General features: G+C 37.3%; 1 protein-coding gene across 3 annotated transcripts in view; it reads right to left on the bottom strand.

The window, feature by feature from the left end:
- NUP205 (nucleoporin 205) overlaps window positions 1–25,683 on the bottom strand; it is a 92,732-nt gene that overhangs the window by 25,110 nt on the left and 41,939 nt on the right. For 2 of the 3 annotated variants that reach the window (XM_032275902.1, XM_032275904.1), the window contains exons 16-32: window positions 22,513–22,612; window positions 21,975–22,112; window positions 20,094–20,283; window positions 18,558–18,678; window positions 16,216–16,297; window positions 15,548–15,721; window positions 15,095–15,219; window positions 11,560–11,674; window positions 9,777–9,926; window positions 9,120–9,194; window positions 8,687–8,844; window positions 8,262–8,342; window positions 7,341–7,532; window positions 6,247–6,514; window positions 6,055–6,153; window positions 2,743–2,891; window positions 576–767 (exon numbers count right to left, since the gene is read on the bottom strand). In XM_032275902.1, coding sequence (XP_032131793.1) covers window positions 576–767; window positions 2,743–2,891; window positions 6,055–6,153; window positions 6,247–6,514; window positions 7,341–7,532; window positions 8,262–8,342; window positions 8,687–8,844; window positions 9,120–9,194; window positions 9,777–9,926; window positions 11,560–11,674; window positions 15,095–15,219; window positions 15,548–15,721; window positions 16,216–16,297; window positions 18,558–18,678; window positions 20,094–20,283; window positions 21,975–22,112; window positions 22,513–22,612 — 2,409 coding nt within the window. The remainder of the gene's footprint in view (window positions 1–575; window positions 768–2,742; window positions 2,892–6,054; window positions 6,154–6,246; window positions 6,515–7,340; window positions 7,533–8,261; window positions 8,343–8,686; window positions 8,845–9,119; window positions 9,195–9,776; window positions 9,927–11,559; window positions 11,675–15,094; window positions 15,220–15,547; window positions 15,722–16,215; window positions 16,298–18,557; window positions 18,679–20,093; window positions 20,284–21,974; window positions 22,113–22,512; window positions 22,613–25,683) is intronic. The other variant, XM_032275903.1, reaches the window with a different exon arrangement.

The raw sequence follows: 25,683 nt of genomic DNA on the forward strand, positions 1-25,683 counted from the left end.
TGCCTGCCATTTTGCAGGTATTTAATAAATACCTGTTAAATAAATGAAGGAGGAAAAAGAAGCAAATGAAAAATCTAAGACTTCAGTGCTTCTATTATTGTAACATATGTGATCCTTTTAAGCAGGAGGAAATAGAAACTAAAACAGATTTGCAGGCAAAGAAACAATGAATTATATACTATATTGAAAATGCTGTGTTTAGAATAGAAACAGCATATCTACATGGAAATTTTCAATAGGCAACTACTATAGTCTGAATCATATTGTGAGAGGACAATTTTGTTCTGTCCTCATGGAGCGCTGTCTGTCATATTACCATCATGAGCAACCCGAGTGAGTGAGGGAAGCAGGAGTCCCGTTATCCAGCTAGCCCTCTGAGGATCATTTCACCCATCTATTGCACACTAGGAAGATTCCTAAGTTTAAAACTCCTTTAAAAAAGGATAGAAAATGACAGAAATATTAAAAATGTATAGAAATATTCAAAATGTATGCCACATTAATTTTCTTTAATCCTTCTATAGCCAAGAGAAAATGACTTCTTGATCTAACATCAAATGTCTAGAAAGCCTTACCATTTTAGATTCATAAGTATAAAGTGCTTTTAAAAGGGGAGGCTGTGGTGTGAGTAAACTCTGCAAAGTACGGTCATCTTCTACCAAGCTGTCTACAAGGACCTTCAAGTAGCCACTGTTAGAAAGATACAAAAGCCACTGCTGCTGTTTATCCACAGAGACAATCCGATCAAGTAGAGCCAGGGCCAGCATCTAAAGGAGGAATAAATTAAAGTCCAAAACATGCAGATGCTACCAAAATCAATCAACAACAGTAACTGCCTTTATCTGGAAATATGAAGAATTTTTTTCACAAAGAGAATGTTGCTTGCAATGAAATTTCCTTTTTTTTTATTTTAAGAAGTTAAAAACTATGGATCCGAATCTCTATTTGTCATTTAAGGAAAGCTCTCAGGTAAAGATTTATTTCCAAAACAAAACCTAACACATTAAAATAATGGCATTAGATATATATTTTAGTAGATTCTAACATTGCTTATTAGAAAAAAGAAATTTGGCTGGGCGCAGTGGCTCACGCCTGTAATCCCAGCACTTTGGGAGGCCGAGGCGGGTGGATCACGAGGTCAAGAGATCGAGACCATCCTGGTCAACACGGTGAAACCCCGTCTCTACTAAAAATACAAAAAATGAGCTGGGCATGGTGGTGTGTGCCTGTAATCCCAGCTACTCAGGAGGCTGAGGCAGGAGAATTGCCCAAACCCAGGAGGCGGAGGTTGCGGTGAGCCGAGATTGCGCCATTGCACTCCAGCCTGGGTAACAAGAGCGAAACTCCGTCTCACAAAAAAAAAAAAAAAAAAAAAGAAATTTTTTTAAAAGCAGTTTTTTTCTCGTTGTAAAGTTTTATAATGCTCATTACAGAAAATATAGAAAACAAATAACTAGGCTGGGTGCAGCGGCTCACCCCTGTAATCCCAACACTTTGGGAGGCAAAGGCAGGCGGATCACTTGAGGTCAGGGGTTTGAGACCAACCTGGCCAACATGGTGAAACTGCATCTCCACTAAAAATATATATTAAAAAAATTAACCCGGCATGGTGGTACGTGCCTGTAATCTCAGCTACTTGGGAGGCTAAGGCAGGAGAATTGCTTCTGGGAGGCGCAGGTTGCAATGAGCTGAGAGCGCCCCACTGCACTCCAGCCTGGGCAACAGAGTGAGACTCTATCTCAAAAGAAAAAAAAAAAAAAAAAAAAAAAGAAAAGAAAGAACTATATATAATCTGATAATCACAGTTCATCCATTTTGGTCTGTTTCCTACCAGTATTTTTTCTATGCATACAAATACTTTTAAATTTTTAAAACATAACGAAAAGGTTATGACAGTTTATATTTTACCCTATTTTTAAAAATCCTATTTCTTATGGTCTTCAAAAACACGATTTAATTGCTACATAACTTTGCTACATAATTTTGCGTTAAGAAGTTATCTGCTCAAAAAAAAAAAAAGTTATCTTCTCATTGCATCATTACCAGTGTGCCACAACACAGTAAAGAAATATAAATGCAAATTCTCCAAAAAGCATTTAGGCAGAGAAAGATATATTAAGTACAAGGCAATTTATTCCACATTCTCTTAACCAAAGATCTTTATTAAGCAGCATTTCAACTCTTTCTACCAGCCAGCCTCAAAATTAGCAAGAAGATAATCCCAAAAGGCAATTCTGAATTAAGATTCTAACAAAATTAAACAAAACATATGAATAAATAAAAGAGAAGTCCCAAATTATGGCAAATTAAAAAATACACTATATTATTTTTAAAAATTCTTAATATGTACCATATTAAAAATTTTATCAATTTATTTTATTATATTTTTTACAGTAGGGTCTCACTCTATAGCCCAGGCTGGAGTGCAGTGGCTCAATCACAACTCACTGCAAGCAACATCTGCCTCCTGGGCTCAAGTAATTCTCCCACCTCAGCCTCCCAAGAAACTGGGACTACAGGTGCATGCCACCACGGCTGGCTAATTTTTTGCATTTTTTGTAGAGATGGGGTTTCACCATGTTGCCCAAGTTAGTCTCAAACTCCTAGACTCAAGCAATCCACCCACCTCGGCCTTCCAAAGCACTGAGAATACAGGCAAAAGCCACCACACTCAGCCATCAATCGGTTTATATCTTAATAAGTCAAAATACTTATTCCAATACTAAATGAGAACTGCTTTACCCTTCCAATCTCATGACCATCACAAGCATCTCGACAGACCACTTCCATGAGGGCAGCGCCATAACTTTCAATAATGGCTATGTTTTCTCGCTGTAATTTGCTAAATACATCTTCAGGGGCAGTCAGCCTTTCCCACATGGTTTTCTTGGCTAAAAGGATTAAAACAGAAAAAAAAAAATCCAGTAAAAATTAGTTTAATAACTGAGTGATTATACCTTATACAGTAGGTGCGAGCTGAGAGAAGAAAAAAAATGAAACCAAAAAAATCCTTCCATTAATGCTTGTACACAAAGGCCCACTGACCAGTGGGTCCAAGCAGGTTAACTCTAATAACACAGTGCACTTATTTCATGCATAGTTCGTAACACTAAGATAACAACTGCAGCAGGACAAGCATAAGCCATTCTTAAAGAGATCAAAATGACTTACAAGACTCCATCACAACCAACATCCTGTATTTATCCTGCTAATCAATCTTTTATCTTTTGTTGAGATCTCTGAAAATTGCCAGGCACAGTGGGGCTCACACCTGTAATCCCAGCACTTTGGGAGGCCAAGGCGGGCAGATCACTTCAGGTCAGGAGTTCAAAACCTGCCTAGCCAACATGGTGAAACCCCGTCTCTACTAAAAATACAAAAAATTAGTGGGGCATGGTGGTGCATGCCTGTAATCCCAGCTACTGGGGTGGCTGAGGCAGCAGAATCGGTAGAACCCAGGAGGCGGAGGTTGCAGTGAACTGAGATCACGCCACTGTACTCCAGCTTGGGCTACAGAGTGAGACTCTTGTCAGAAAAAAAAGAAAAAAAAAAAATTTTTTTAGCTAGAGAGGATCAGGTACAATGTAAACAAAAATATGCCCCCAAAACATCATATATTTTTATTCCTTTTTTTCAGTTGAAATACTTATTAAAAATAAAAGTGCACCCATTATTAAGGTAATTTAAATATACAATGATTATGAACAATACCATCATACATTTTATGTAGACCCATAAACATACTCTTACATAAGATTCTTTAAAAAGTTCCAAATACATTAAATAAAGCAATAAGTTGTATTTGAAATTAATCTCAATTTTTCCAACTTACATAGCAGCAGCTTTTAAATTGGCATCTTGATGACTTCTTATTAAAAAAAAAAAAAAAACCTATTGTAGAGCCCCACCTGGTGGCTACGTGGTGACTTGGCTAATTCAACCAAAAGGAATTTAAAAAAAAAAAAAAAAAAGCACACACAAAGAAAAATGTGGGAGATGCTGAGAGTGGAGAAATCCTGTCTCTTTTCTTAAAAGAAGCTTGTATTTGCTTAAAAAAATTTCTCTGAACTACTCTGTTATTTTTCCTCACCTTACAAATATTCTCATGCATTATTTATGTGGGTGCTACATGCTTATAAATCTACCATTTGGCTATTATTACCTTCTTCCTATGTATAGCATAAAAAACCACCACCATAAGGATGAGAGCAATTCAAACTTACACACACAGTGGTTTCTAACAGTCTACACAAAATAACACTCACAAAGGTGAAGAGTGCAAAGAAAGTCCATTATCAGAAGGTGTTCTGACAACTTCTTAACAAATAGCAGAATAAGTCTGAATGGCTTGTTGATCGAACATCAAATGTCTATAAAGTATATAAAGTATTATATACTGATCTGTTGAACAGTTAATAACATTTTCATGACAAGTTTAGTCTCAATTAAAAATGCTAATTATATTTTAGAAAGCAGCATTTATCATTTTTTAAATATGCCTAACTTTTGACCAAGAAATTCCACTTCTTGGAATTTATCCAAAGAAAGCCTCACTAGTACAAAAAGATACATGTATACTATTGATAAGTCATACTGGAGAAGTCTCTGACTTGACTTTGACTCTATCAAAATAAAAATACATACTTTTTCACATGGAAATTCCACCATTAAGCATGTTTTGTGAGAAATACAGGCATATAAAAAAAATTTGAAAGCTGGGTGTGGTGGCTCACGCCTGTAATCCCAGCACTCTGGGAGGCCCAGGGGGACGGATCGCAACCTCAGGAGTTCAAGACCAGCCTGACCAACATGGTGAAACGCCATCTCTACTAAAAATACAAAATTTAGCTGGGCATGGTGGTGTGCATCTGTAATTCCAGATACTCAGGAGGCTGAGGGAGAAGAATCACTTGAACCCAGGAGGCAGAGGTTGCAGTGAGCTGAGATAGCGCCACTGCACTCCAGCCTGGGCAACAAAGCGAGACTCTGTCTCAAACAAAAAAAAAAAAAAAAAGGGCTGTTAAGGGGCTGGACGCAGTGGCTCATACCTGTAATCCCAGCACTTTGGGGGCTGTGGATCACCCGAAGTCAGGGGTTCAAGACCGGCCTGACCAACATGGTGAAACCCTTGTCTCTACTAAAAATACAAAAAATTAGCCAGGCATGGTGATGCGCCTGTAATCCCAGCTGCTTGGGAGGCTGCGGCAGGAGATTGGATTGAACGCAGGATTGGAGCCTGCAGTAAGCCGAGATTGCACCATTGCACCCCAACCTGGGTGACAAGAGCAAAACTCTGTCTCAAAAAAAAAAAAAAAAAAAAATTAGAAACAATTTAAATGCCTATGAATAAGGAAAATGGCTAAACAAGTGTTTCAACCATATCATAAAATAACAGAGACTCTTTTTTTGAGTTTCACTCTTGCTGCCCAGGCTGGAGTGCAGTGGCGTGATCTCCGCAACCTCTGCCTCCTGGGTTCAAGTGATTCTCCTGCCTCAGCCTCCCGGGCAGCTGGGATTACAGATGCCTGCCACCACGCCTGGCTAATTTTCTGTATTTTTAGTAGAGATGGGGTTTCATCATGTTAGCCACACTGGTCTTCAACTCCTGACCTCAGGTGATCCACCTGCCTTGGCCTCCCAAAGTGCTAGGACTACAGGCATGAGCCACAGCATCTGGCCGAGACATTTTAAAAGAATCAACTAGATATATACTCTGATGTAGGACAAAGGACAGAAAGATGTTGGACCATTCTATGTAGAGCATACTGTTCAGTGGGACTTGAGGCAAGTGAGGGAGTTATAGAAGTATGTAAAGCTAAATTATTATTTGAGGGTTTTTTTAAAAAAAACAGTACTCATGTACTACTTCATAATTCTTAAAAACTAAACATTCTTCCTCAACTTTTGAGTATGTGCTTTAAAAACGACACCAACAGTCATTTACTACCGTTGTGATTAGCCAAAAGACGGAGAAGTGATTAGTCAAAAGATAGAGATTGGGAGAAGTAACCATCTCCCAATCCAGAAAAAGATTAGGAACGGATCTCATTCTACCTGCTTCTAAGGTGTCTGGTTCATCTGGTCTCTGAGCAATCTGTAAGTAATAATGCAGAGAGCCATACAAGTGAGTCCTCACTCGTTGGAATCCGCCACCTAGAGAGATTAGGAAGATGTCAAATGAAAATCTTTTCTCAATTAAAACAAATACAAAACATAGAATTTATAGAAAATTTAGATGTAAAAAACCTGTCTTCAAAATGAAGTCTAACAGTTTCTTCAATATGATGTGAAGTGAAGAATCTCCAATAGAAGCAAAACCCACTAATGGGTTTTCTGCTGGAAATGGTGAGGTGAAAGAACTCTCAAGCATAAAAGCGTAATGGGCGTCCCCTGGTCCAGAGACTAATGTCTGCTTCTGTTCGGTGCGGACGGCCTGGCTTAGGTGAGCAGTCAGTGTGAACACTGCTCCGGCAACCACAGGCATTAACTCTTGCGCTGCTTCATCATCTAGTATCTTAAAGGACAAGGGCAAATTAGAGTGAGAATCTTACTTTCAGCTATAATCATTAACAAGTTTCATAGCTTCTCTTTTTTGGGACACAAGGTCTTGCTCTATCACCCACAATCTCAGCTCACTTCAGCCTTAAACTCCTGGGCTCAGGCGGTCTTCACACCTCAGCCTCCGTAGCTGTGACTGCAGGTGCATACCATTATGCTCGACTAATTTTTTACTTTTTGTAGAGACGGAGTCTCACTATGTTGCCCAGGTTGGTCTCAAACTCCTGGGCTCAAGCGATCCTCTCAACTTGGCTTCTCTCGAACTTCTGAGATTACAGGCATGAACCACTGCACACAGCCCATTAACATGTTTCATATACATTTAGCTTGTCAACTACGATAATAATAAATAAGAATGGAATATAGGAATTACTCAAAAAAAAAAAAAAAAAGGAAAGGAATCTAATATATACAAAGGAATTTAAATATGATACTAGGTTATGGGTGTTCTTAACCAGGAGGAATTCCTAAGAGAATTTCCTAGGGAGGTCTTCTTTTCAAAATTCACAAAAATGGTCTCACCATTACATTCAGTAGGTCTGGGGTGGATTCTGTCTATGTCCATTTTTACAAAGCTCCCCAGATAATATGGACACACACTGTGGTTGAGAGCCACTACTGTATAGAATTAATCCCTTTCTCAAGGAAAGTCTTAACACTGGTATTGCGCAATTCTATCTTGCTACCAATCAAAAATGAAAAACAATTAGGGTAGTAAAATATATTTATTTAAATAATACATATTTGTTCAGCAGTATAAAGTAATTTAGGAAGTATATTACCTTATCATGAACGTCTTGTAAAATATCACGAATAATCAGTTGTCGATCCTCTGCCTGAATGAGGTCCTGGGGACAAGCTGTCAGTATAATTTCTACCAGTTGCCTCCATGACTCCAGAGCATGACGTTTTGCATGGAGACACTGCAGCAATTTATTTCTTCCTACCACATACTGAAGTACAGTGCTGATTTCCTAAAGCCACAAGAATTGAATCACAAGGTTAAACAGGCAAATCAGATCAGTTATGTCAGTTACTCAGAAAATATTTATTTGGAAGCCTACTACATGCATGCCAGAAAGCAGATCTTTTCATATTATTTCAGTAGCCAGGGCTATAAAAAGTATTAATATCTAAGGCTGTATGTGTGTGTGTATGCGTATGTGCATGAAAGGTAGGGGACAGAGGTGGCATAGATAAATGTGCATTTTTTGGCACCATCTTCTTTCTCCTTGTACCTATCTACTTGTACTTACTCTAGAGCACTAGAATTACCCAAACTCCAAGTTCAACGGCATGTTCCCTGACATCTCTCTTATTTCTTTGCCTCTTGCTTTGGCCTGGCCAGCTATATGTCTCCATGCATGTGGTTCTTCCCACCTGACCTCTTACCTATAACTTTCCACTTGTGGTGACAAATGACCCTCCTCTCTCACTGATGGACACCAAGTGAGGTCTAATATGAAATACGGTCGGCTTGCAAATCCTTAACTAGCCTAGCAGAAAAGGTGTTATTTATTTAGGCATACCAGATAGTTCAGCTTATAAAAGTTGTAAAATCTAAAGTGAAAGACTCCCTAAATGTTTCGTTTTTAGGTAGCTTACTAATTAGCAAACTACAGGTCAATATACTATTTTAGTTTTTTGACCAGCAACCTAAGTAGTTAAAAGGTTGAAATGAACACATACTCAATACAGCTTACCTCCATGAGTAGAGGTCTCTGTCCTATAGCTGCCATGCCCTGAAGGGCATTTACTTCAGCTACGAGAACCCTATGAAGAAGCTGGATAATTAGGAAAAGAAAGAAAAATAAGACATTTCAGACAATGGTAGAACATAACACCCAGCAATTACCATAAACTACCCTAAAGGGAAAAGTGTCAGATACCTTTACGTATAATCTAATAATAGCACTGTCCAATTTCCAGACAATATCCCTTTTCAAAAAGTTAGTGTGATATATTAAGTTTTATTTCAGGGATATTTTACAAAAACCACAGTCCTTCCTATAAACTAGTAAACCAATGTCTATATCAGAAAGAAAACCTGTATGGTTCTATTTGTTTCTGATGCCTTAAGGTCTGAGCCACTTGATACTGCAGAAATGTACTTTAAAGCAACCCTCACCTTGACATTGCAGACTGTCTGTCCCCGTAAATTCTTGTGTTCACAGTTAGCAATAACTTGTTCAATCTGGGCCCGATCAAAAAAATCCAACTGCAAAGGCTCAGGGATCTCCTGACTGAAGTCAATTGAGTCCAGAATACTTAGAATTTTTCGACGTACTAGAAATAATAAAAAGTAATTTGTACACCTGGGATATTGAAGAGAAGAGCAAACCATCATATTCAGTTGATTTTCAAAGAGAGTGCTATTTTCAGAAAGAGCGTTAGTCAAGAAACTGAAAACCGTATTGGAATCTAAATTTGATTTTATTTCTGATACATCCACTTACAAAAATACTTCCTTTTGCAAGCGCAGGCATAATAATCCCTTAAAGTTTTAAGCAATTTAATATATGTCTATAAAATACATTTATTACAAATTCAAACGGCGTTACCTTTTGTAGCAGTGTCAAAGTGAAGGAACCCAGAAACAGACCTGTTTTCATCTTCCATTCCTCCTTCACCATCTACTGAAATATCAATAATATTGAATCAGAAAAAGAACATATTCTTAAAACCACATTTATTTGGAAATAAGCATCATAAAGTATTTTATTTCCAGGTCATTGTTTCTACATCAAAGAGCCCTCTGCAAATTGATAATCAGAATGCGAAGAATGATGAGGACTTACTACCAACATTCATCTAATTCTTTCCATCTCTATGGAATCCACTTCACAATTGTAAAGAGAATAATCAGATTCTCAAAAATGGCAAGATCCAATCATACCAATGAGATGATTTTAAAGTTTATCCTTAATTTGCATGAATAACACACATTGAAATAGCTTAGGTCATGCTGGCTCAGCAAGACAAACTCCACTGACAATTTTGAATATAATACCAGTATGACTATAGTGTAATGTGGATGCTTAAAATAATAATAAATGACAATCAAAACATGAGTTAATATTTTTGTGTTTTAGAAAAAAAAATTCTAAAAGTGAGAAGTTGGTTTTGGTCTATAATCACATACTAAGCACAAGCTTCAGATCTGTGCTTGTCTTCAGAACAACTAGTCACCAGCACAATAAAACAATACTACTACTCACCTGAGTATGGTTTCACTGGCATGTCATCCAACAAGAGGTGTAGGAGCCTCTGGGTATGTGACCGCTGACGATTCAGAGAGGTTACCCTTAGTTCTATTGAGGCAGTTTTCATAAGCCATGACATCTGGTTCAGCATAGAAATTTCATATTCTAGAATTCAAAAAGTAAATTTTGTTTCCTAGAATAATAGCACAGTATCAAAACAGACTTAAATTCCATAACTCAACAGGTATTTTCCCATATAACAAAGTCAGTAATTTATGAAACTCAGCAACGTGATAATTTCTCATTCTGTAGAATTACTAGAGAAAAAAAAGATACCAAGGAAGAAAAAATAAGCTAGTATAATCTATGAAAGATGAGCTAAAGTAAATGAAGAGTAAAAGGGAATCCAGTTTTCATTACTGATTTTAATTTCACAAAGATCCTGAGTCTATCATATTTTGACATTAATATATAAAACAATATTTCAAAGTAATTTTCAAATACATAACTCAAAAATCTATCACACTTTGGTTTTGATTTCACAAAATAAATACTTAAGAAAAATTAAACTTAAATTGCTTGATTTTATAATATCTCAAGGATGTGGTTTAACATTTAATTAAGACTGGGAATCACTTATACAATAGTTTTCATTTTTATTTATTTTTTTATTGTAGAGACAGGGTCTCGCTCTACTGCCCAGGCTGTTCTTGAACTCCTGGCCTCGGTGATCCTCCTGTCTCAGCCTACCTAAGCACTGGGATTATAGGTGTGAGCCACTGTGCCTGGTCCTACAATAACAGTTTTTAAATTTGATACTATTTTAATATGCTTGACATTGAACCCTATACTGTGACAGTATAAACATAAAATTAACCAAATAACAATAATACAAATAATAATTTCAGGAAAAGCTAAATGAAGTTTTATAAAACCTATACCATAATAAGTAAAATGTTAAATTTTCTTTTTAATTAGGTATAAAAAGAGGGTTACTAAAAGCTTCTTACATAAAGAAAATCACAGAACTAAAAATAAGACACTTAGGAAAACAAAGTGAAAATCCTTTTGCCATTAGATAATTCTCAGAGGTCTAACACCATTTACTCTAAAAGGTAAATGAGATGCTGACAATTACTAGTAACAGAAATTTGTTTATGAAATGTGTGAGCCTCAATTTCCTAAAACATAAAGATGATACAAACTAAACTTTAAAAAAACTCAATAGACCAAGACTATTGGAATATAATCTGAATTCAGAAAACTGTTAAAAGTTGGTCAAAAAGAAAATACAGTAAAATCCCAATAAAACTTCATTAGCCTGGAATAATTGTTAGTCATATCAATAAACTAAGTTAAAACTGTTTTCTACCATATTAGTTTTCAAGTTTTCATTTCAAGACCTGAATTGGTTTCAATATATATACAAGAAACAAAAGTAAATCAAGATTTTTTTTCTTATAAACAGTCTGGAAAGAGAAAATAAGAAATCTTTGTAAAACAATTTTCATTCAAAACCTTAAAATTCCCATTAATTTTCGTATCCCTTCAACACAATCTAAATTTTATTTGTTGTAAAAGAATCAAATTCTATCTCTGACAGGCTATATTTAAATAAGTTTTTGCTAGCAGATAAAAATATCAGGCTTTTTGAAGCAGAAATTACAAAGGAACCCAAAATAACAAAGAAGCCAAAATACGAGAATGAGAACAGAATTCCCCCAAATACTGCATAAATAGTATCACTTAACATGGAATTATAAATTTGTTCTTATAATAAGGGAAAATAATATCCTACCTTTGTTAGAAAATGGTAGATATTGCAACTGGGAAAATAAGAAATCCTGGCTGGTTCTCAGGTACCTCATAGTAGGGCCAGATGTATCAGAGCATGCACATAACTGATATATGACCTAAAGCATTAAAATAAGAAAAACCCCTAAATCAGTCTTTCTGTATTGTACATATTAAGGTAACAAAATATGGACTTAGACCTAAAACTAAGACCCATCAGTAACTCAAGTGAAATGGAGAGATGCACAAAACAAGCAGAGAGTTATGAACAGTCCTTGGTAACCTAGCTCAAGAAAATACACTGAAATACAAGTGAGTGTTGATAACATTATTACAGAACTATTACTCATATACTTATTAATACATACACAGAGTTAATTAGCAAATTTTAGTATTTTAGCTTAATTATTAGTAGCAGGCCGGGCACAGTAGCTTACACCTGAGGCAGGCAGATTACTTGAGGTCAGGAGTGTGACACCAGCCTGGCCAACATGGTGACAACAACATGGTGACATGTAGAGATGGCCAAGTGTGTCTCTACAAAATACAAAAATTAGCCGGGCATGTTGGCGTGCACCTGTAATCCCAACTACTCAGGAGGCTGAGGAAGAAGAATCACTTGAACCTGGGAGGTGGAGGTTGCAATGAGCCAAGATCGCACCACTGCACTCCAGCCTGGTGACAGAGCAAGACTCTTGTCACAAAAATATGTGTATATATATTAGTAGCAAATTACTTGGAAATAACTTCTGAGAACCATACCAAGTTACATCTCAACCTCAGGAAGATTAAAATTACTGAAACTAAAGCAAATGGAAAAATTACAAAGAAGATCCATAAATTCAACTAAATAACAATAAGCTGAATAAAACTTTAACAAAAAAGGATAAGAGAAAAAAGTTCTTACATTAAATATAAGAAAAAGTGACTAGCTCTAATACATATGAAGATCTCCATTCATTACAGATATGAATAAAAAAATATCTAAGTAGGCCAAATGGCAAAAGACTTTTATTTTATTTAGTTTTCCCTCGAGACGAAGTCTCGCTCTGTCACCCAGGCTGGAGTGCAATGGCACGATCTCAGCTCACTGCAACCTCTGCCACCCAGGTTCAAGCGAGTCTCCTGCCTCAGCCTCACAAGTAGCTGGGATTATACAAACAGGCCACCACGCCTGGCTTATATTTTGTATTTTTAGTAGAAATAGGGTTTCACCATGTTGGCCAGATTGGTCTTGAAATCCTGACCTCGTGAACTGCCCACTTCGGCCTCCCAAAGTGCTGGGATTACAGGTGTGAGCCACTGCGCCCTGCCACATTTTATATGAGAATAATAAAAATAGCCCATAATCAACAATGTCCATCTGCTTTCAGGAATTTAAAAAAAATATCAGGACGATAATAGGTTAGGTACTATATTATAAATTAGCAAAAACAATTTTTTTTTTTTTGAGCCAGGGTCTCACTCTCTCACCCAGGTTGGAATAGAGTGGTGCAATCACAGCCCACTATAGCCCTGACTTCCTGGCCTCAAGCAGTCCTCCCAGCTCAGCCTCCCAAGTAGCTGGGACTACAGTAATTGCATGCCACCATGCTTGGCTAATATGAACATTTATTAGATGCTTTCCATGTACCAGGCACTTATGACATGTCTATTCTGAACACCATTAATACCTAGTATAATTGTTATGATTACTTGCGAATTAAAATCTAAAATCAAGGGCCGGGCATGGTGGCTCATGCCTGTAATCCCAACACTCTGGGAGGCCAAGACAGGTGGATCACGAGGTCAAGAGTTCAAGACCAGCCTGACCTACATAGTGAAAGCCCATCTCTACTAAAAATACAAAAATTAGCTGGGCATGGTGGCGGGCGCCTGTAGTACCAGCAAGTCGGGAGGCTAAGGCAGGAGAATTGCTTGAACCTGGGAGGCAGAGGTTGCAGTGAGCTGAGATCGTGCCATTGCACTCCAGCCTAGGCAATAAGAGAGAAGCTCCATCTTAAAAAAATAAAAATAAAATCTAAAATCAAAACTCTTCATAGCCTTTGACCCAACAGAGTCAATCCTCATTATTTATAGATTCCATATTTGCAAATTGACCAAACATCCTAAAATTTATTTATAATCCCCAAATCATAGTTGTTGGCTATGAGTTTAATGTTAATGAATCAATTACATTAAGTAAAGAGTCTTTAAACAGAAACACATATATAACATGATTATGAATTCATCAGTTGACAAGAATGTTGGAACCAGAAGCTTGCAGAAATCCTAGCCTGTTTTTCCATAGGGGCAATGAATTCACCAATTCAATGTTCACAATGACTTTATAAAACATAACTACTGTGAGTAACAAGAACTGACTATAAGTAGCTGGGATTACAGGCACGCGCCACCATGCCCAGCTAATTTTTGTATTTTTAGCAGAGACAAGGTTTCAACCATATTTCACAGGCTGAGCCACTGTGCCCAGCCCTCATTATAGTTTAAATCTTAATCTGACATTCTACCACCTAACATAGTTGTATATAGGACTTCTTAATTTACTTGGTTATTAAAAAGTGCTTTTTGGCCAGGCACAGTGGCTCATGCATGTAATCCCAGCACTTTGGGAGGCTGAGGTGGGTGGATCACAACGTTAAGAGATCGAGACCATCCTGGCCAAGATGGCGAAAACTGGTCTCTACTAAAAATACAAAAATTGGCTGCACGTGGAAGTGCACACCTGTAGTCCCAGCTACTTAGGAGGGTGACGCAGGAGACTCACTTGAACCCGGGAGGTGGGGGTTGCAGGGAGCCAAGACGATGCAACTGCACTCCAGGCTGGGGACAGAGCAAGACTCTGTCATAAAAAAAAAAAAAGGGGGGGGGGGGGAGGGGCAGACTTTCCCAGCCCGGACAACATGGCAAAATACCATCTCTACTAAAAATACAAAAATTTGCCAGGCATGGTGGCATACACATAGAGTCACAGCTACTTGAGAGTCTGAAGTAGGAGGATCATCTGATCCTGGTGAGGTTGAGGCTGCAGTGAGCCATGATAACACCACTGTGCACCAGCCTGGGTGATGATGAGACCCCACCGCCTCCAAAAAAAAAAGTGCTTTCACTTACATTCTCATTGAAGTCTCTCAACAGTCCATTTCACAAATTGAAAAACTCAGATTCAGAAAAGCTTCATGGCACGCCCAATGGCATACCCAAGGTGACTTCACCTGTCATGGGGCAGAGATGGGAACAAGAATTTTTCTGACCCATCAAAACACAGCACTGTTGGAGAGTTTCTATGCTACTGGTAAAAACCCATCACAAAAATCTAATTTCCTTCATTTTTCAAGAGATTAACATATAAGACTTAAATGTATAAGATCTTAGGGTTTGTGCTTTATGGATTTTATCAATTAATGAAAGACAGGTCAAACTGCTAAATGAGCTCATTTCAACTAAGTCTTACTGTTATACTCTCATATCTGTGGTGTATCCATGCATCTGGTCAAGTTTCTTCTATTCAGTACCAAAAAACACAGTTTTCCGTGTACCTGGTAACACAGCTCAGCCAGTTGAGGAGATTCTCGCACCGCCACTGGGCCTGTTCTCCCTTCCGTTCCTTTCTCCAAGATGTTTAGGATGGCATGAAGGCATGTCCGAGGGCAACCTAACACTCCTACATGAAACCAAAAAGAAATTCAACTTTCTTTTAGAATTTCTGCATTAAAACTTTAGATTGCCTTTTCAAAAGTTAAATTCTATAAATGCATGCTATACTGTAAACACTCTTTCAAATATTGATACAGAAAATTGATAAAGGCTGATTCTCTATAGCTCAGTTTGTCCAGTCTTGTTCTAAGCCCTAAAGACTGAACCATCCATCACATTACCTTCCACACACTTTTTCTTTCAGTGAATTATCCCATGAGCCCAGAATGTAATAAATGACCCCTGCGATACACAAATATGGAAGGAAATAAATGCCTTTATGTCTTAGGCTATACCTGGGTCTTGTAGGTTTGTTGTACTGACAGGTTTCTTCAATTCAAAGCCCAATAGGTAGAGAGCAAGATTGGGTGGATTGCATTCCAGAGAGGTAATGAGAAGATTCAAGATGTGGATTCTTGTTTCATGACGAATTGCAATGAATTTCTTTTCAATCTTTTCAAGTTCTGATCCTTAATGTAGAAATCACAAAACAAAATAATGAAAAGTTAATATAATTCAATTAACAAATACAAAACTTGTATTCCAAATCTCATGTTTTCTTTAGATCATTTGCCTGATTATCACATTCATTTCAGATGTATTTAAAGAGGAATCCTAAAAACCTTATAAATTTACAGGTTGAATGCCCTTTATCTGTAGTGCTTCAGAGTTCAGATTTTTTGCATTTTAAAATATTTGCATCATACAGGTTGAGCATCCCTAATTCAAAAATCCAAAATCCAAAATGTGCCAATGAGCATTTCCTTTGAGAGTTATATTGGTGATGCTCAAAAGGTTTCAGATTTTATTTTGGATTTTGTATTCTCAAACTGTTTTCTAGCAAATTCTCAATTTCTCTTACATCATCACTAAACAGTTAACAATTTCAAGTGTTTTCTTTAAATTAAGCATATATAAAAAGTAAAAAAAAAAATGCATATGTGCATGTTAATCTAAGGCATACCCTCTTCCAGACGTACAGATTCTTCTGCATCTTCACTATCTAAACACTCCACAAATCCAGCCATTAGTTTCTGACTTATACTCTGAAGTAACATAAAGATAAAAAATAACAAATTATTACAGGTTTCTAAATATTAGAAAAACTATGATTAATATATATTTATAAACATCCATCCACAAAGAAAAAAAGGTAAATTTGCTTAAGTATTTATGTTTTAGTTACTTTTTTTTTTTTTTAGAGTTTCACTCTGTTGCCCAGGATGGAGTGCAATAGTGCGATCTTGGCTCACAGCAACCTCCACCTCCTAGGTTTAAGCGATTCTCCTGCCTCAGCCTCCTGAGTAGCTGGAATTTCAGGCATGTGCCACCACACCTAGCTAATTTTTTATATTTTTAGCAGAGATGGGGTTTCTCCATGTTGGTCAGGCTGGTCTCCATATCCCAACCTCAGGTGATCTGCCCACCTTGACCTCCCAAAAGTGATGGGATTATAGGCATGAGCCACAGTGCCCGGCCTTTAGTTACATTTTTAATAGAAAACTCAGTTCCTTAGGTTGCCACAAGTTAGCTCTCTATACAAATAAAGAAACAAAAATTTTACAAATTTATTGATTTCAAAAATTGCTTCCTAATTTTCCTTCCCAACAAATCAAGCTAGTTTAAAAAAAAAAAACAAAAACACATAAAATTGCTGTTTATTGACCTCTTCATTATATATTCAATGTTATGAGACCTTAACTAAAATGTAAAATAAAATTTTCATCTTCTCTCTTTTGAAATGTATTGCTTATCACCCATTTTCTATTTCTGAGCTGATTTTGCCTTTAATAATTTATGGTATTAATAATTCATACCAAAATCAACCCCAAACTCAGCACATCAAAAATCTTCAGCATCCCCTGATTATACATGGTTTCTTTCATAAACCTCATCCACAAGCCACAGATGAGACTTACACTTTTTTTTTTTTTTTTTTGAGACAGAGTCTCGATCTGTCACCCAGCCTGGAGTGCCGTGGTGCGATCTCTGCTCACTGCAACCTCTGCCTCCCAGGTTTAAGTAATTCTCTGCCTCAGCCTCCCGAGTAGCTCAGATTACAGGTGCCTGCCACCACGCCCAGCTCATTTTTTGTATTTTTAGTACAGAGAGGGTTTTGCCATGTTGGCCAGGCTGGTCGTGAACTCCTGACCTCGTGATCCACCTGCCTTGGCCTCCCGAAGTGCTGGGATTACAGGCTTGAGCCACCAGCACCCAGCTGAGACTTTACACTTCTTATGGTGATTCTCATGCTGGGCGGTACTACCATTCCAGAGGGAACTTAGAAATTTCATCTGAGTAATCACAACTAGAGGTTACTACTGACAGATAGTGACATCTGGGGATGCTAAAGGTACTAGATGTAAGGGACTATGACACACAAAATAAGATCTGTGCCATCCAACATGCCCGAGGAGTCCTTATTTCAAAATAGGGATTCTATGAAGGACTACACAATAAAATCCTTCAACAAGGCCAGGTACAGTGGCTCACACCTGTAATCCCAGCACTTTGGGAGGCCGAGGTTGATGCATTGCTCGAGCTCTAGAATTCAAGAGCAGCCTGGGCAACATGGCAAAACCCTGTCTCTACAAAAAATACAAAAAAACTAGCTGGGCGAGGTGGCATGCTCCTGTAGGATTGCTTGAGCCCAGGGGCAGAGGCTGCAGTGAGCTGAGATCCTGCCACTGCACTCCAGCCTGGGTGACAGAGCTAGTTCCTGTCTCAAAAGGAAGAAAAAATTCTTCAACTAGCTACAGCAGTGATTTCCAACATAAAGATATAATGAGATGAAATATTCATAAAGAAAAAAAAAAAAAGTAGACTCCACAATTGCAGCTATTCAGTGAACAGAACTATTATAAATTGAATAAAAAGAGGAACTCCTAAAAACCCTCTATAGTGTTATCAAATGAAGTGACACACACGTGAATCACAAGAAAACCAAAGAAGTAGACAACTTACAACAATGAGATACTCAGAACTGCAGAGGCTTACTTAGAACAGAGGCAACTGACAGGTCGGGAGCAGTAAACAAACAAGTTACAGCAAACCTAATCATTTTAAACATGGTAATGTTAGGCTACATAGCCACATATTACAGTATATGTAGTATCACTGTGAATAGCATTATCTTCAAAGATAAATCATAGCCAAGTTTGTGGGTAGGTTTCACCCATCCAATGCAAATAATACTTAATGAATTTTTCTACAACCGAGAATGATTCCTCATAAACACTGTAACTTCCATATATAGTCAAAATGCAAAATGTACCAAAAAATGACAACAGCAACAAAATCAGTTACCTGGTCATGTGTGAAATCTCCAACCAACTTTATTTGAATATTGGAGTTGCAAGAGATACAACAGAGGATCTTGGCACTTTCAAAAGCCAATTCTGGATTCGAATTGCCGTGATACAGGTATCTTTAAAAAAAGAAAACATTTGAGAAACAGAGATAAAACTTTTGGTGTCTCACTATTGTCAATAAAGAAAATTTAGAACCAGGGTTCCCCTATCCATACAGCACTTCGAGGTAAATTAGAAAAAGGTGTCTCCTTCTAGACAGATGCAGTCTGTTAGCGGCTGAATTGTGTCCCTGCCACCAAAATCCTTTGTTAAATGGAAATAGTAACATCTAACACACTTTTGAATAGACTGAATGCAATAATATATGCAATGTGCTTTTAAAAGAGCCAGATACATAGTATGGCTAACCCACTAACCTTATTTGAAAGTAGGGTCTTTGCATATGTAGTCAATCAAGTTCAGAGAGATCATTAAGAAGGGTCCTAATAAAATATGACTGGTGTTCTTATAAAAAGGGTAAATTCAGACACAAGCATACACACAGGGAAAATGTCATGTGAAGCTGAAAACAGGGATCAGGGTGATGCTTCTATAAGCCATGAAACATCAAACCACTAAAAAGCTAATATATAGTGAAAAGTTTGCTTCCTGTCCAGCTCTATCCTCCAAACACCTAGTTTCCCCATAGAAGACAGACAATACTGTCATTTTAGACTTAACAGATTTTGGCCAGGCCCGGTGCCTCACACCTGTAATCCCAGCACTTTGGGAGGCCGAGGTGGGCAGATCGCTTGAGGTCAGGAGTTTGAGAACAGCCTGGCTAAATGGTGAAAGCCCATCTCTACTAAAAATACAAAACTTAGCTGGGTGTGGTGGCGCACATCTGTAGTCCCAGCTACTCGGGAGGTTAAGGTGGGAGTATCGCTTGAGCCTGGGAGGCAGAGGTCACAGTGAGCCAAGATTGAGCCACTGCACTCCAGTCTCGGTGACAGAGTGAGATTGTGTCTCAAACAAACAACAAAAAAAAATAGAGATGTTTAGAACATGGAAGAGAAGAAATTGTAAAGTTCAGAGTAATTAAAATCAGGGTCTCTAGAGAAGGCAAGAGGAAAATGAGGCCGGGCACGGTGGCTCACACCTGTAATCTCAGCACTTTGGAAGTCTAAGGCGGGGGGGGAGCGCGAGGTGAGGAGCCCAAGTCCATCCTGACCAACATGGTGAAGCCTCATGCCCACTAAAAATACAAAAATTAGCCGGGCATGGTGGTGCCTGCCTGTAATCCCAGCTACTCAGGAGGCTGAGGCAGGAGAATCGCTTGAATCCAGGGGGCAGAGGTTGCAGTGAGCCAAGATCGCGCCACTACACTCTAGCCTGGGTGACAGAGCAAGGCTCTGTCTCAAAAAAGAAAAACAAAAGTAAAATGAGGCAAAAAGGGGAAAAAAAGGGTGATGCACTAGATATCCAACCAGATTTGAAAATCAAAGCTAGAATGTCTGTTTATTTCATTTCTTTACCTACAAAGGTAACTTACCTGGCAATGTTGACCACATTATCTGCCTTCTTAGTTCTGGGATTAATTCCCTGCAAAAGCTGTTCTAAAGGAGAGACTATTAGAGCCAGTTGACTCTCTCTTAGAAGGTCCATAAAATGATTTTCCTTTTGCAGAGTAAGATTGAGAAGTGCAAGGCAATGTTGTACTGCCTTCTCCAGGTGTTTTTTCCCTATCAACCAAAAATAAAGTCAGAAAGTTCTGAATTTATCTTAGAAACTCACAGTCAATTCTTAGGAAAACAAGACAAATGACAAGTTTTAGATTTTCAAATCTAAAGTTTAGGCTCTCGTTTCCAACTATCAACCAAAAATACAAAGTTCTAAATTTGGCCGGGCACAGTGGCTCATGCCTGAGTGGAGGCTGAGGTGGGTGGATCATCTGAGGTCGGGAGTTCAAAACCAGCCCAACCAAGATGGAGAAACCCCAACTCTACTAAAAACACCAATTAGCCGGGCGTGGTGGCACATGCCTATATTCCTAGCTACTCGCGAGTCTGAGGCAGGAGAATGGCTTGAACCCAGGAGGTGGAGGTTGCGGTGAGCCGAGATCGCCCCATTGCACTCCAGCCTAGGCAACAAGAACAAAACTCCACCTCAAAAAAAAAATAAAAAAGAAAGTTCTAAATTTATCTTTAAAACTCACAGTCAATTCTTAGGAAAATAAGACAAATGGCAAGTTTTAGATTTTCAAATCTAGAGATTTAGGCGCTCATTATTTCAAACTTTCTCCTGCAACTTCACAAAACGATTCATCTGTGCAAATCATGGTTATTTTTGCAATCCAAAATACTTTCATGGAATGGATTCTCAAGTCACATCTCCTTTATCTTTTCCCTTATTGTTTAGAGCAATGGTTCTCAGAATGGGGTAACGGCACCCCAGGGGACATCTGACAAATGGGGTAACTGAGCCCCAGGGGACATCTGACAAAGTCCGGAGACACTTCTAGTTATCGTAACTGGAAATGTGCTACTGGCATCCAGCTTATAACACAGGACATCATCCACAACAAAGAATTATTCAGCCCACACTGTCAATGGCGCCAAAATTGAGAAACTCTGATCTAAAGTAAAACAAAAGCATTGTGGAAAATAAAGCAGATAATAGAAACAAGGATCACGTATAATCTCACCAATCAAATTTAAAATTTTGGCCGAATTTCTTATCTATATATTCTGACTATACAGTTATTGTTCACATGTTTAGAATCTCTTTTCTTATTTTGATCATAGCCACATTAAGTAGAAATAATATAGCACTGTGGTAAAAAGCATGAGCTCTGGAGCCAAACTGACTAGGTTCGAATCCCAGCTCCCACCCTTGCTAGTGAAAGGCAGTGTAACTTCTTTGTACGTTAGCTTCCTTATTTGTTAAATGGAAATAATAAGATCTAACATGCTTTTGAATAGATTGAATGCATTAATATATGCAATGTGCTTTTAAAAGGGCCAAATACATAGTAAGCACTCAATAAATAATCATTAGTGGTAACAATAACAAGTAAAATTTATTGACCACTATGTATCAGACACTACAGTAAGTGCTTTTACAAATATTATGAGGTGGGGGGCATAGACAAAAACGTCCTTTTAACTTAGGGATTTTAAAGATGTTAAAATGATAGATCACTTTACCTACAAAAGCCCGTGTGGTGAAACCTAGTTACAGTGAGAATCTCTCTGTACTTCAGTCTGTTTTTACTTACAATATACTCTCATTTAAATGTTCACTGAAAACACCACTTTAGATATAGAGACTCTTACAGTGAAAAATGACTTCAGAGATCATCTATTTCAAATTCTCAGTTTACAATAGATGAAAACATCAAAACTGCAAGACATAAAGACTTTTAAGCATATACCAGGAAAGGGGGCATAGGTGTCAAGCTGCTTAACTCCTTCTTCCAGTAAACTGAGAGAAAGCTCCAACATTGGTGACTCATTTAGCATATGATACATCAGACTAAATCCAGGTGGCTTATAGGCTATGATTTCTTCTCCTAAATAGAACATAACATATTCCAAGAGATGATAGATTAGTATTTTTGTCACACCCTTGATTTATATGAAATGTATGAGACTTGTAAATTAGATGGCATCTAGACAGATAAAGGCGTTTCAATTTAGAGACACAGTAGTAATTCTCCTAAGGGCTAATCTGCACAAAGCAGTCAACTATTATGTTAACTCATTAAGGAAATTGTAATACAGTGTTCTTGATCTTCCATTCAACAATTTTAATTATTTCTGTTAAACAGAAAAATTAAAATGATTACAACAACAAAAGATTAAATTCTAATTCAATTTATAAGTATAATTTTTAAATTATGTATAACATAGCCATAATTTATAAATTATAAATAGCTGACACCTTGTTTGAAAGTGACAGAATTAAATTACCTTGTAGTTCCACAAATTGGTCTACAAAATCTTCAAGCTGAGGCTCATAATCTCTGAGCAATTTATAAAACACCTCCAAAACCACCTCAGCAACTTCCCACTATAAAAAGATACAAATATATCAATAACAAGGAAAAAAAAAATATATATATATATATATATCAATAACAATACAACAGACCAAGGAGGTGGCCTCCAAGGCTTTTTACTCTTCCCACTTCTTTTTCCAGAAAATGAGTGAAGTTTCTTGTCTACTTTATTCACTTATGCTAGGCAATATAGAAATCTCAATTCATTTTGCTTTATTTTTCTAAAAGATAATGAACTGAGTCATTTTCAAGGTAAAATATTTTTTAATGCATTATTCTTAAAGATACATGTTTATGGGAGATGTTTGGAATTTATAAATACATTGAAAACATTTAGTATCTAGTCATACTCAATTTACAATTAAACATCAAATTTGGACACTTCTCAAGTGCCAAATATTGCAGTTTTCTCTAAGAAGCTCAGCTGCAAAGAATCTGAGAGATCATCTCATCTAAACTCTTTATAAGTAAAGCAAGTGAAGCTCAGAGCAGTGAATGGATTCCCCAAGACCATAAAGCTTGGCAGCAAGCAGGCTCAAAGTCAAGCCCAGGCTTTCTCATTCTTAGACCAGGGTTCCATCCATAAATATAGTCAAAGAAGGTAAGAAGACACAATCACTGGTAGGCTTGCCTCAAATAATCCCGTTATCACCTTCTTGTTAAAAATGCATTTAAAAGCTATGTACCAGTAAAGAAAAATACTTATGCCAAAGAAAGTTACATACAACTGCATACTGAGTAAAATTAAAACTTTGTTTAAAAAATCCACTGCATAGAATTTTAATAAGACCGGGTTTGGTCATTGTAGACAGGGTGGTTTTTTTGAATTATTATTTTAAAATTATTATGTCCACTGCACATAATTTTATCAAGGCTGAGTTAGAAGATGGGACTATAAAGTGAGTTTTTAATTATTTTTAAATTATTCACTGTTTTGCATTTTCCAAAATTTTCAAAATATTTTATTTAAATAAAAAAGGCATATTACCACCTAATAATGGACTTAGGACCAGCAAGCATATCAATTGCCTCTAACACCCAGTTACTCATCTCAATCCAAAGCACTGCTTGTGTGAGCAGCTAGTGTCCTAAAATAGTCATATAAATTAAGTCTAAGAACACTTTCAAGTAAAATAAATTCACAAAATTGAGGGAAAATGTTTTAGACTAAGCTGAGGTCGAAGTAAAATCAACGGCAGCCAGGGAAAAGCAGCAACATTTGAAGTGCGGCTATGCAGGGGTGAAAGTGATAACATCTGGAGAGAATATGGCTGACTGATGCGCTAAACACTCAGATCATGACCTTTTTAGGAAAAAGCATATAAGACATTTAACAACTGTAAAAGAGTATCAGAACATTTTGATGAAAAGATTGTAATTCTCAGCACTCATTATTCATCTGAAATGACTTTATTAATGAGGCATCGTTGCTGCTATTGTTTTCATCCAATCAGGAAATACAAGTTAACAAGGTAGTTCTGAGCTGAAGTAAAATGTATACTCCATCTCAGTGTTTATTTTTACTACCTGGCAAGCAAAAATGCTAATGCAATTGACAAAAAAAAAAAAGAACTTCAATTATTTGTGACTAAGTATCAAAAACAAGCTATATTCAACGATAGGGCAGTGAATAAACTATGCTAGATATAAGTAGTAGATTTTATGCAGTCACTAATAAGACTATTTTTCAAAGACTCTCTTAGGACATGAAAAAAATCCCCATGATGCTAAGTGACAAAAAAGAAATACAAAGTAATACAACTAATTATCTCAAATGTTAATTAAGCGTACAGGCATAGGAAAAAGACTAAAAGTAGGTATCCTTCCTTTGGCAACAAGATTAAGGATGATATATATATATATATAAAATTTGTTCATATACACATATATGCGTGTATATATATAGTATGTATGTGTGTAGATATATATATGCATATTTTTTTTTCAGATGGAGTCTTGCTCTGCCATTCAGGCTAGGGTGCAATGGCATGATCTTGGCTCACTGCAACCTCCGCCTCCCAGGTTCAAGCAATTTTCCTGTCTCAGCCTCCTAAGTAGCTAGGATGACAGCTAAATGCCACCACACCCAGCTAATTTTTGTATTTTTAGTAGAGATGGGATTTCACCAGGTTGGCCAAGGCTAGTTTGGCACTCCTGACCTAAAGTGATCAGCCCATCTTGGTCTCCCAAAGTGCTGGGATTACAGGCATGAGCCACTGTACCTGGCCTTCTTACATTTTTTATATTTTCCTAATTTCTCCAAATTCACATGAACTCAATTATTTTTATCATCATTAATACAACTACAAAAAAAACCCAACAGGTACAAAAAACCCCAACAGGTTCAAAAACAGCAAACTACAAAAATAATGCAGAAATGTTCCTACAAGATACAACCAAGGGTATTCTGTAAGGTTAATAAACAGTACTATAGACTAAAGTGAATTACATCAGAACCTGGAAGAGTCTCTTACATAGCTTAGTGGTTATGAGCTTGAATCTGGAATCAGAGTCCTAGGTTCAAATCCTGGTCCTGGACCTTAGGCAAGTTCCTTAACTTTGCTAAGCCTCCATCTGTAAAATGGGAATATTAAATAGTACCTGCCTCATAGTAATATTGGAATTACATAAGATGATATATATAAGCTCAGTGGTGAATGTCTTGCAACCAGAGCAAATCCGTCATAAAGATCAGTGCTCTCTCAGCCTCTATCTATGGCAGACACACCTAACGGATTACAATACTCCTTCCCGCTAAGCCAATACTCCACAACCCAGTGCCACTAATCAATAGAAACTGGTGTGCAAGTTAAAACTTATTTCAGTCCCTAACCTAAATCATTCCAATAAGCAATAGTAGTGTGTTTCCAACAAATGTGATACCTTTTGTTCCATTTTAGTCAAAACTTGCTCAACTAAAAATCTGAATATGAACTCCTAGCAATTAGATTACCGATGACTAATGTCAGTGCTTTGGTTTTAATGACCAAACTTATTTTTTGGTGAACATAAAAACTAATCAGATCATAGATATTTCAAAATAAAGACTATGAATTTTACTGCCTTTCAAAAGCTAACCTGT

This window comes from Sapajus apella, unplaced genomic scaffold, assembly GCF_009761245.1.
Source record: "Sapajus apella isolate SASKATOON/1434 unplaced genomic scaffold, GSC_monkey_1.0 scaffold7, whole genome shotgun sequence".
Classification (NCBI taxonomy): Eukaryota; Metazoa; Chordata; class Mammalia; order Primates; family Cebidae; genus Sapajus; species Sapajus apella.